The 13,481-nt window shown below is 40.0% G+C and overlaps 1 protein-coding gene across 1 annotated transcript in view; it reads left to right on the forward strand.

The window, feature by feature from the left end:
- The window catches only part of LOC126176685 (dopamine receptor 1), a 1,014,936-nt gene extending 1,011,313 nt beyond the window's left edge, over nucleotides 1-3,623 (forward strand). Inside the window, exon 6 of the mRNA XM_049923847.1 lies at nucleotides 3,219-3,623. Coding sequence (XP_049779804.1) covers nucleotides 3,219-3,623 — 405 coding nt within the window. The remainder of the gene's footprint in view (nucleotides 1-3,218) is intronic.
- The last annotated feature ends 9,858 nt before the right edge of the window (nucleotides 3,624-13,481 follow it).

The following is a 13,481-nucleotide window of genomic DNA, read 5'->3' on the forward strand; positions in this document are numbered from 1 at the left end:
AGATGGGTATTCCACCAAGAAGAAGAAGAAAAGTCCTTAACCATAAATTTAGATGAAAGGAAGATATTACGGCATTTCAGCTTACTGGGTGGAATAATCGAGCACACTAATTCAACAAAGAGAAAAAGGTGGCAAGTAAGGACTCGGCGACACAGTTTAAGAGGAGACATTCAAATATAAGCCTTAGAAAACCAGATTCCACTTCATCCGAGTCTTATTTTCTTTTTTTCTATCTCTGGCCACTTTGCGTAGCAACCAGACAAATTGGACCCTTTTCAGACCTTCACTTAAGCTCGTTTTCCCACTGCAATGTGAGGATTCTAATAATAATATAATTGTTTTATAATTAAAGAATTTATATAATTTTTACAGATATATTTCATATGCCTATCTGTGACATTATGTCAGTGAAGAGCAATGTTTTCCTTATGGTGGCCACTATACCCATTCTTGCTGTACATTTAGAAAGGGATTGTTAGCCCTTAAATACACTCGCTGTTTAGACTGCGTATCTTCGTGGGGTAGGTTTGGAGACCAAAACGAAAACCTTCAGCAATTTATTTCCTTCTTTGTTTCTCTAAACTGTTGTCAAAGTATCAATAGAAGAAAGTGTTCTATTTATGAAAAATCAATCTTTATTAAGAAACAAACATGATCTTATCAACAATTAAGGCTCTTACATAAACATTGGCCTCTTAAATAGCGTCTTTAGAGCTGCAAAACGAAGAAAATCTACTTCAAAATCCGTTAAGTAAACTCTAAAGAAAAAGTAAACACTGAATTTCAATAAAGTATGACAGTAGGTATACGAAAGAACCAACTTAGAACTTAGTTTCGTTCATCACAGTCAGTGTGTACCTTTTTGTCAATGGAATCCAGTTTGTATTTTTGACATTTAGAACATGCGTTTGTAGTTTTGGTTTCTTTAAAGTGTGGACATATGTGACAGTGAGCCGTTTTGTCTGAATCGGTCCCACTTGGACGTACACTGCAGACTCGTCGACACTGCTATCATTTTCAAAATTTCTGCAAAGCACTTTTTCCATTGCAGTCTGCAAGACGCAAGAAAAATTTCTGGAAATCTTTTTCTTCTGTCTGATATTTCCTTCCATCAGTACCATGCCTAAGTGATTTGTAAAATCTCTATGTACTATCTTCCTATTATTCAAAATGGCTCTGAGCACTATGGGACTTAACATCAATGGTCATCAGTCTCCTAGAACTTAGAACTACTTAAACCTAACTAACCTAACGACATCACACAACACCCAGTCATCACGAGGCAGAGAAAATCCCTGACTCCGCCGGGAATCGAATCCGGGAACCCGGGCGTCGGAAGCGAGAACGCTACCGCACGATCACGAGCTGCAGACTATCCTCCTATTATTCTTTATCACGGTTTTTTCCATAAAAGCAACCAGACTGTCTTACTATTTCTTGGCTTTGTTTGCGAACATTCTCTTCCTCTGCGTCTTCATAGTTCACTATTTCACTCTCAGTTTCTTGATCAGATATTCCTATTTCATTGTCACTAAATTCGGCTACTTGAAAACAATCCGGTGTATACAACGAGTCAGCAGTCTTCACAAGCTCACAATAGCACCAAAATTTGATCATTATTAAAACATCGTTCCATTCTGTGTAAAACAATTACAAACAATTTGTGTTGACAGACAAAGAAAAGCAACACTTGTAACTTCTTGGGGTATATTTCGGTCCGAAATGGTACTTACCTGTGAAAATAATTGTCGCTGGTCACAGCGCGCCTGGATAATGCAAAAGCACAGCCGATACTAAGATTACACAGAAACGGAATTGCAGTGCTGCAGTACGAAAGGAACTGTACACAAAAGAGTGGCGCGTAGTTTAATAAATTACCCCATCAATGTAGTTACGAGTTAAAAGTACTCCAGACTTGTGAGTTATCAGTCACAACACTGACATTTAGTTTATTTGTTATAGTATCCTGTACACTGACTTTCTATCCCGTCTCCCATTTGACAACATCCCATTATATCCTGCATTGATAACAGAGGCAATTCGTAATGCAAAATATGACATTGGCTGTAGATTCTGTAAGGAACGACTTTCTTAGAATGAAAGTCATAAATCTGAAACCTCAAGTTCAAATTAATTAATGGAAATATAAAGCGAATTTACCAGGGTAATTCTGTACTGATTCGAAAAGTGAATCGACAGTCCGATTTCTGCCAAACGTCTTGTCGGGGTGCAAAGTCTCATTTATACCACAGGCAGAATGAAAACATTTCCACTGCCGATATGTTCCTCAAGTTGGTTCACACGTGGTAGCACACACTTCAAAGCAGTGTTGGTGCCCGCTTCCACCACGTTCACTGGAGACTGAAATACTTAAGTATCAGCCAAAGAGTTCCTATTTCTGTAATGAAGTTTTGTGTCTACCTCGTAGTTACGACTACACGACTGCAATCTTATTAACATTTTAAAAAAAGGGGGAATTATTTTGGCACCTCCCTCCTCAGTAGCCGCCGCAGTTGTACTCCTGATGGTTGCAAGGTCTGTGTTCATACAGTGCCTCTATCTTCACAGTACAATGTCCTTCAACATCGAGAACACACGGATGTCTGAAAGAACAGACGAGCCACTGACTATTACAGATGCGGTAAGCCTTACGAAATAGTTTCGCATTCTGTGGCTGTGCGGTGACGTCAGCTATTTGCGGCACGTGGAAATCTATGCTAGACAGGAACATACATGCATGACTAGAGGATATTCTATTGTGAAGATACAGACACTATATAAACACAGTAACCATTAATGATGCAGCCATTACTCGATGGGCTAACATGGCGATATATCTGTCTCCCTATACGGGAATCACGAATTGGGCGAATATAACGTTGTGACTAAGACACGTATGGAAATCTGGATTGACCATGCAGGCCAACTTTGATAGCTGAAGTGATTAAGGCGACTACTCGTTATAAGCTGGAAATACGGGTTCGAGTCCGGCACAAATTTTCATTTGTCGCAGACAGCTGACGTCAATGCATAGTCACAGAATGTGTAATTATTTCGTAATTCCGTAGCTTTTTTTGTTTTCCTCTCTTTGGTGTACTGCAAATTTAAAACCTTTACAACTTGCAGAGCAGAATTCTGATGTGAAGTCGAAAAGTGTTTGCCTCGGAAGAGGACATTAACCAGCTTGCACAGAAAATTTCTTCTTTCCTCTAAACCAGGTGCTGACGTGGCTGGGGTACTCCAACTCGGCGTTCAACCCGGTGATCTACTCCATCTTCAACACGGAGTTCCGCGAGGCGTTCCGGCGCATCCTGACGGCGCACTACCGCACGCCGTGCTGCTGCTGCTGCTGCGCCGACGGCCGCTGCGGCTACGAGAGCGTCTCGAGCCGGCCGTCGCTGGCGGGGGCGGGCGGCCGCCGCGACGCCGTGCCCGGCCGGAGGCCCAAGGGCGCCGGCGGCGTCGGGGGCGGCGCCGGGGGCCGCAACGGCTCCTGCGGCCACCTGCGCGAGTGCAGCTCGCCGCGCTCCTCCGCCGGTTCGGCGGGCGTGCCCACGCCGCGCCAGCTGCGCGTCAACTCCACCGACATCATCCTGGACGGCGAGGAGGTCAGCGCCATATGAAGCCAGGCGGAGACCTGAGCGGCAGTCGCCTAACGGGGGAGGGCAACGAAGTGTGTGTCAGTGTGCAGCGTGCGCGCAGTCGTAAATAGACTGCGACCCGGTAGGCTTCGTATTGTCGGACTGCGTCGGACAGCGGTGAACGAGCCACTTGTTACAGCTCGCAATCGCGCTGTTGTTGCCGTATTACAATAATGCTGTGCATCTCATCGGTCTTGTAGACAATTGGCAAGCACTCGTTAGAAATTTACGTGTTGTAGTTACTGTCTCAGATGAATCGCCGATCTCTTCTTTTTTTTTTTTCTCGCACGTGTAGTTTACCGGATACAGATCTGGGCCGCAGAAATGGTTTCGTTCCAAGAGAATTGTGGCCCAACAGTGTTTAGCAGTATTTATATGTAAAGACGTACGTGGAAGTTCCTATACGTCAACAGTTTGTGAGACCACGAGAGCGGAAACGAAATGTGTAAACGTCATACTGAATGGTAGTGCCCAGTGCTATAGCTCATGACCTGTGGCTTCAGAAGAGTGCACGCTAGCACCAGGCAACACTGTCACCGTGCTAGATATGTAAAAAAAATTGCAGACAATGCTCCATAGCTCTCAGATAAGTTCCGAATAACATCTTCTAATCGGTAAAAGCTGCTATATCATTTTTTTTTATTTACGACAAGTTTTGATCAGTTATCTCCATCACTTTAATTTGCTTTTATAAATGTGGTATTTGGAAAGGCACTTCGGTGACTTCATACACTGATGGAAATGCAAAGCATTTCACGGTGAAGTATCAGTCCGATTTCTATCAAACTTCGTGGAAATGTTTGTGTCATATTATTGGTATTTAACGATTTAACCATCGTTCCGTTCGAAATCGATGTCCCTCTTCGACATGAGTAGATCAGTACGAGGAGAGACCCCATCGGGCATGATTACGCTGTTGTATTCGTTATTGCATGGAAGCAAACACCTTCCAAATGTCATCATTGGGTTTTCGTGCCGTACTTGATACACATGCATTGGTAGTTTATGATGATTGCCGGCTGCAGGCTGGTATCAGAGTATATGTTCTTCCATCGCATCTCAGACATGCGGATGTGGCTGATAAATCATGGGACAGGCCAACTCAGTCATCATTCAGCAGTGTGTTTTGTGATGTGAACTACACTACTGGAGAATGCAATTTGGTACTCTGGGCATTCAACAAAGGACAGCAGTGTCACTTTCCACATAATTTCGAGCAGTCAGCGTCTCGGAGCAGTTACCAAATCAGTCGTGTTGCCGTGACCAATAGTAACCGTCTCCATGATTCCAGAAGCTGAAGAGGAATGGGTCTCGAGAATCACTATTTCGTGCGAAATTTCATTACGTCGTCCATAACCACGTTTTCGTCCATATGACCGCCACGAAGAGAAGCGAGACTTGCCACTGAACACCGGAGAATGGCACTCGTCGTCCAGTTGACTCGGCCGCTAACCACGCAAGTCTCTGTTTTCTGTGGTACTGTGGTCCCGTGCTAGCAGAAAATGACGCGTGGCAACTGGAGTTCTCAAAACCAGCTTCTGCTAATTACATACGACGATTCATGGTCATAATTTTTGCCCCCAGTTTCCGCTGTTGTTATCGTTCTGCTTGTCAGAGCCAGTCGAAGAATCATATGATCTCATGGTGTGCTGATAGAAGGAACGGTGTCTACTCTTCTTACCACATTCTTGTCCTCAGTTCGTCCCGTCACCACCCCTTCTGCTCTACCTCCAAACTGTCTGTGAGATCTGTGTGGTGCTCCCAAGTCCCTATGCTAATTACTCGGCCCTTCTCAGACTCCGAAAGTCGTGATAAGCTGCACGTGCACTTTTGCTTGACATGTGGTGATGCGATCTCCACTTGAAAACTTCAAGTAACCTTGGAGGCATTCGGTAGCCATCGTGTGCTCACACAATTCTTCATCTGTGGAAATGAGTTTTTTTCTGTCCTGAGGACAGAGGACCAGGTAAAAAAGATATGGAATTAATTATGAACTTAGACGTTATTTAAGGCAACTTACAGAGATTGTCGAAAAAATGGTCTGAAAGTATTTTGAGATATGTATCACTTGCAGCACATAAGAAATTTAATGTGCTCATGAATCTGATTTTGGAGCTGGGCAGTGCCAAGAAATGCGAAACGCCTACGCTGTTGGTATCGTTTGATCAAGGTGCTCAGGCTGTAACTTTTGCGTCAGTCTATAGACGACGTATAAGATCCCACTTTACTGAGCACCATGGCCCTGAAAATACTTTCCTGCATTTATACCAGAAGTACTATCGAGTTAAGAGTGTCCAGTAAAGTGGACTACTATATCTTGCTTATATTCGTGAGGTGAACGACCTACCACTTCATGCTGCATCCTTAATGCTGTGTCGATCCGATAATGTTCTCTGATGGAAACTAGTCACAAGTCTAAAACGTGTTGATATAGTAGCTTTTGTCATATTTAACTTGTCGTTTCTTCAGGGAAGTTGATAGGCACAAAAACTGCGCTTGCCTTCACCCTGCATTCACAAATGTACGTTCAACATGTAAGAGAGAGAATTAAAGAATTACATGCGATGGCTCCTGATACAATTAGTGACGCCGTAGCGGCGTAATACAGAAGAATCAATTTTCTGTGTCGAAGACTTTTGTGTAGAATGATGTGTTAAGCGTGAGATGGGAAGTTATACCGCTCTGTTTAAGTCCTGTCTCTGAGACAATTGTTAATATTTCAGAATATTTCATATTGTGTTATCTAGCTTTCACTACATCGCCTCAGGTAACATAGTGTGTTGAGGCCACGTACGAAGGTGTACCTGTGTATTGCAAGTAAGGTGTGTTCTGTTCAGACCACACTCACGTTCATAAGCAAAAATACGGGTGCCCACAAATTGTAGGTACGAAGGCTAAACTACACAATTTACTACGACGCAAAGAGGTAGGATGTAGTAACAAAATATAAAAATAGTTCGTTAAAATGGCAGTAGCGAAACCATTTATAAAGTAATCAACATACCATTCCTAGAAGTCATTGTAACTTTTAAGTAATTTCGATTCTATTCTCACGTTTAAACAAAAATTAAAAGATAGCATTGCAAGAATACAATGTCTGATAGAAAATCGCTTCCGGTAAGTACTCTTGTGACTGAAATGCACAAATTTCCGCGTGATCCATGTAGGCGTCAATCCAAACGTTGGAAATTATGTCTTAAATCCAGAGGATCAGGAAAAAATGTATAAATTTTTACGAACTTTAGCACTCTTCAAGGAGCAACGAGACGAACGCTAGCAACTAAGATTGTCGAAAAACTGGTCTGCAAAGCATATTGGGATTTGAAGTACTTATGACACACAACAGACTTAATGTCCCGATGAACCAGGTACTGTAGCTCGACAGGGTTGAGAAACGTCAAATGTGAAAACTGTGTAGATGTCTACGGTATGGTTCCTGACGAACTGAGCAACAATGACGTCAAATGTGTACTTTATATCGAAGCGCTATCAAACTTTTAATGGAAAACACCCTTTCAATACCATTCACTCTTTAGTAAGAGAAGCTACTGTCTCCCTCAGGGAAGCCGATAATCTCATCTTCCGCAATAGCAGCGGCATACAGTGGAAAGAAATTTTGGTCAGACGTATTCGACAATTAACATTTTGCGAACTGGTATATAGCGAATCAGTATACTGTGTGCGCGCCAAGAATACACTGGACACGAAACTGTTTGTAAACATCCCAAATGTGATAGTCTATTGTAATTTGACACAAATTTCCAAAATTTCCTCTTGTGTAACAACAACTGAAAGCTGAAAAGGAAATGTATTGACATTAAATGTGCTCCGTTTACATGTGAATTTAGTAGAAGAAGCGACCGTCGGACTGGATACTTTGCTGAACCACTTTTACTCCCTGATGAACTGAATGGACTGCCGTAAGACAGCTAGAGCACAAGGAAATCGTGTGTCTGCGTATTTCTAATGTGAAAAAAGGAAAGAGTATGTCAGGAATCAAGTGCACATTTCGATCGAAGAGCTGCGCCAGCAGTTGTGGACTATAAAACGAAACTGGTTGTGAGAAATTGTCTCGGGACACTGAATGCAATAAGAACTTGACTGACATATTCTGTTATGTATATATGTAAATATAAGTAGATTCTCAAAGTGTCCGTACACATATATGTGCTACTTTAAAATGTATTTGTAATTTTTGCTCAAACACTGTATTTTATTTTTACTGTCTCTAATATTGGTCTCTTTAGACCTTAACAGTTATGTCACATTTCTGGTGACGTTGTCTTACTTGTGGCAAAAATATGCCACTGATGTGTACGTCGCGATGTTCTGTGCAGAAGACGAGTTTATGTACTGCCTTTTCCAGTCATGTTGCAAGTACAGAGTCAAGAGGTGTCCATTAGGAAAATGCGGGTTTCATTAAATTGGTTTTCAATAACTAAATCCGATTAGAGAGAATCACAAACAAAAACTTATTAATTAACAATGTCTGACATATCTCCCTAATTGTGGGTGACGTAGTACCAAAGGAAAAGCGTCCAGCTAAGCAACACCATCCTAATGTATAGGGAAGCTTATATACTGAATAGTATATAATGGTTCCCACAATGATTGCTGGGAATTGTTAACTGAACGACGTCAGTAGTAAACTCGTTTGCCGTAAGCACGTGTAGCACTACGCCAGTAACTGAGTGTGTTCCTAGAGTACCCAGTTATGTTCTTGACTATTTCGATGTCTGTCTGCACACAGTCTATAATAGTGATTGGTCTGCCATATTTTCATCGGCAAGTGTGAGTATTATAAATAGGTACCTGGTTTTGTTAATAAAAATTAATGACTTAACGATGCGATGTTGTACTGTTCTGCGTTAGTTCTCCTTCAACAAAACCACACAAAATGAGTGGTGCGATCTAATTGTATTTATTTTCTGGTGTTTAATTGAGACATACTCCAAGCCACAACTCCAGTGGATGCACTTATATATGTGAAGCGGTGTGGTCCACCTGATGTTGGAGGTGATATTGTGTTTTTAATTTAAAAAAAATGCTTATTTTGAACTCCCAGCGCAAATAAAAACAAACGCCTGAATGACACCAGTATGGTTGCCACAAATGTCGCCACCACACCATTATTGAAAACGAAAATGCTGTTCAGCATCAACTGACACACTTCATATTTTAACCTCCACTGTTGCTGTCAAACCAACCACTAGTTGTAACACAATGCCATTGCCCACTTTCCGCAGAGTTAGCTTTCGTTGTACTGGTACTTTGTGACGTCACTGTTACGAAGTTAGCGAAGCATACATCGTAATTACAGAATCACGAGTAATTTAATATCAGTTTTTATGTAATTTCAAATTCAATTATATGCAAGAACAATTGCGAGATTGCAGATCATGCTTATAATATGTTGACTGAGTTGCAGTGGCATATGGATAGCAGGGCAGAAGACGTAAAAATGTAAGTAATAATAGTTATTTGAATCAAAGTATTTTGAGCTTGTGCTTTCGTTGAGATACCTTAATTGATTCAAAACTATTTTTTTAATATCTCAAAAGATACGTTAAACAGTGCTTCTCAGACCAGGACAGTTGTATTCTGTGCTTGTACACGAAGGTTAACAATGAGAAAAGTCAATTTAGTAACACCAACGGTCAAATAACAAAACACTTCATTCAGCAGAAAATCAAACATCTTTATCGCTCTCAGCTACTGTGACTGGAGTAAGCACACGTGGAGCACTATATACATGCACATCTCTTGATAGACAAGAAACAACAGTAATCGCAGAGTTGTGTAAAATGACCAGTCTGAATCTCGAAGTCTAAATATCTTAATACAGTTAGAACACCAATTGTCCTTAGGAAACAAGTTAACCCACCCTCTAAACAGATATCCGAGAATAGCTCGACAGAGCGACGAAGCATCGACTCCGTACCTTGGAGGCAAAAACAGAACACACGCTGGAGATGTAGTCCAAATCGGAACTCACACAAAACCTTCTCTCCTTGCCCTTGCGGCCGTATTTCATAACAGGTGCGCTGCGGTGGCCTCCGGCATCTCCGGGAGGCGCGGCACTAGCCTAGTATGGATTGGAGCCAGCGATGATGCTACCTGGACGAGCAGCGTTTCTGCGGTGCTCGACCTTGGTGCGACAATTTCAGCAACTGACGACACCACAGCATTTGGTGGTGTTAGTTCATGGAAGCTGCTCCCCACAAAATCTGTTATGTTACTGCAACGAACAGGTGGTTTTGATTTTCAATAAATGTTAGCAAAGTTATGCATTAGTTCCAAAAATAAAACCATTATTGAAGACTTGAGTCATATAACGAGGGAGGAGAGATAAAAATTAGTATGTAGGGATTGCAGAAAGTAAGTTACACATGTCGCTACACACTAAGATCATCGTGCAACCAGAGTGGATCATTGTAAGAAGCAATTTCCTTATATTCAGTTATCGACTCCAGCAACTTGTGCATTTCTTTGAAGCCTTCATCTGGTAGGTTTTATTCTATCATGTTAATTGATTTTGCTATTGGTATGTTGGAGTAAGGAAGAAAGGTAGGCGTGTCTTGGATATTTACACCCGTTCTGAGTTATATTAACTGCGAGGTGTTTTTCATAGTTCTGTCATCTGTTTTATAGGCTTCAGATAGTAATTTCAACATGAGTCCAGCGTGTTTATAAGTGGGTGCTTTCTTGAAGTTTACAGCGGATTTTAAGGAGATATTAGTTTATGGATCTTTGGTTGTCATTGGACAGTCTGAGCAGTGTGATTACTGTTTTTTAATTTTTCCTTCTCCTCTGTCAACTATGGTGTGGTCTCCATTTTTAAAGACCTTTTTAGCCTACCCAAAATCTGTTTATTGGATCTGATTTCAATATTTTTGTGTTAATCCGTGAAACGAACTCTTGTGTTGTGTAAATGTATTGTTGTTTGTCCACAAGAATAATTTTCTTTTTTGTGTCTGCTTGGAAATAATGACGTTTTTATTTTGGAGTTTGTTTCTGAGTCTTTTTGGTGTTACAGTTTGTTTCTGAGTTTTTTTGGTGTTATAAGCTGTGTGTTTTCATTGTTTTTTGTCGTTCTGCTTTTTCATATGTATTATAATTTTATTTATTTCTTTTTTTATCAGTTCTCTTGTTGGCGCAGTGTTCACAATTACTATTTTCACTTTTCTACTTTCATTTTAGGAGAGCCTTTGACTGTATTATGAGGTTTTCTATATATTCTTAATGTACTTTTTCATTCATATTACATTTCAATCGTTTTTCTAATACCGGTAGCCCTTTTTTTCACTGTTTATTTGTGTGACTATAACATCAATCAGTCTCAGGTAAAATTGATGTGCCTATTTTGGTTGTTTATGGTTCATGTTTATGTATTGTGCTTGTTGTCTCAAAAGCTGTTTTATTTCTTTCCCAGGTTTTCCATTAATTTTCCTTGAGAGAGTGTCCGTGTAACCTTCAACCTTGTTGACCAGACAAGAAAAAAACAGCAGTATTGTAAATATTATTTGCAAGCTAAATTTCTTATAGCGCTCCTTGATAAAGTTTGTCTCTTTGAGTGCAGAGGTTTGAGTTAATATTTTAGCCATACCTTATGTGCTGCTTGCTTTGTTTTTTGAGCGCTACAAGAATGGTTATTAATCATTACATTGACGTAGTTAGGTACAAGGTTATTAGACCGACAATTACTGTTGAAATTTGTGCATTCCACAGTTTTATGGGTATTGGGAAGAGGCCAACAGCAAATGTCTAGCAGGACTTACATAGCACGTTTATTGTCGTCATTTTCACAGCAATTGTATGTACTTTGCAGCAGTTTGAAAGAAATTTGTCTTGTGTATTATTACAGACATACTTTTCTCATATATATATATATATAAATGCGGGACAATTTGATAATTTTGAACTTTATAGCTCTTATTCCTTTTTTCCTCAATACACAAATGAACATTATACTTGTCATAGACAGTTAATGGACTCGCCTTGAAGCTGGGCATTTTGTATCTGCTTGTTTTCTGAAACACAAGACGACGATGCCCAATATTATCCTGCCAAAGAACTTGCCCCTGAAGGGCTCAGAGAAAATCTACAGATTTGTGTCCATTGAAAAATACTAATGCTGAAACATTTAAAAACTTACAATTTTCAGAAATGCTTTGTGTAACACCCACATTTGTTGTTACATAATCAGCACAACAGTATCGGTAGAGGAGGCACTCAAGAGCCTGTTAGCGCTTTCTACATCTCCTCAGCCTACCAAATGGGAGAATACATTCGTCTTCTCTCCGTAACGTTTCAGCAAGGTTAATTTACTATAAAAATACCAGTTTTCTAGAATGCCTAACTTCACATATATGTCAAGTATAAAATAATACACTCAGATTGTTGTACTACATTGCTTACTTCACATGTATGTCAAGTATAAAATAGTACACTCAAATTGTTAGACTAAATTGTCTACCGAAAGATATACATAAAAATTACCTGTATCACACAAAATTTTTAAAGGTTTATAACCTACCTTTTCCAAGATCTGTAGCAGTAAACGTTAATAGCTGACACATACATGTCTTGTGCTGCACAGACAAAAAAATCTGCTAATGTAATTCAGCAAAAGGTCACAACTGATGCTACATCCAGCATTAGTAACCTAAAGTGTTACAAATATGTGACAAATGTGGGAATATGATTCTCACGATATAGATAAAACATTGGAAACGCTAAAAATCTAGGACAAATACAATACATGTAGACATTTCTTTAGAAACAATATCTATTGTATTTGAAGCTGTGTTTAAAATAGTAAAGTCAGTAAACAGATCAGCTTACCAAGTAGCGCAAAAGTATATGAAGGAACAAAAACAAACATGCCTGTGCTTCAGGCACAGTTGGTGCATAGTACTGAACGTCATTGGGAGGTGATAAATTTAGAAAAATTGTCCTGGGTTCATAAAGTCAAGTTTCGTATACAGTATTTGTTTTGATGAACAATGAAATGTTTTCTGGATAGCGAACTCGGAAACTCCACGAACTTCTTTCGTATACACACTTTGACCCGTGTAATTTTTTATACAAAACCGTCACCAGGAAGGATTAATTGTGACACTGTAATGCAAAAGGAAGTAACTTAGCTCCAAAGCTTTTAAAAATCAGTGACCCTATGCTCTGTACACCAATATTTATTTGCAGCTATTTTGAGTCTGAAACAATCTTCAGGGAAACAACCTAATAATACAAAAATAGACCAAATGCGACAATGAAAATGAACAAGAAATTCACAGACGAGATACCAACTACCAAATACTTACGAAAAGTATTACAAATTGTGTCATGCGACATACTGATCACGCCTTCGGATAATATTAATTGGAAATACATGAACTGTCACTAAGTTCCAAAGATATTAGGTAAATATCAGTTTTTAAAAAATGTGACCAAACAGGAAATTAACCTGAGGACATAGTGGAAAGTGACAGCAAACGAGGTACAAGCTGAATCAGAAAAAGTCAAAGATCTTAAGAGTCTAAGTAGAATAATATGCCAAATACAAGGATGTTGACATTAAATGATTATGTGAGTATCGAATCCCAGTGTCTAAATACACTGCCGCAAAAAATTAGTACATTCTTTCAGAGGTTTCCAGTTCGCTCAAGATTTATTGTTGCAGCAGTGCAGAAATAGTACACGAAATTATTACATTTACAGATCAATAGTACAAGCGGTTCTTAGGAACCACGTATCGATCGATGCTGAAACTTCCAGAATAATACATGGTGTATACTACACAGGCAGCAATGCAGACGCTGACTCTGGCATCAAGTCGAT

This window comes from Schistocerca cancellata, chromosome 3 (assembly GCF_023864275.1).
Source record: "Schistocerca cancellata isolate TAMUIC-IGC-003103 chromosome 3, iqSchCanc2.1, whole genome shotgun sequence".
Taxonomy (NCBI): Eukaryota; Metazoa; Arthropoda; class Insecta; order Orthoptera; family Acrididae; genus Schistocerca; species Schistocerca cancellata.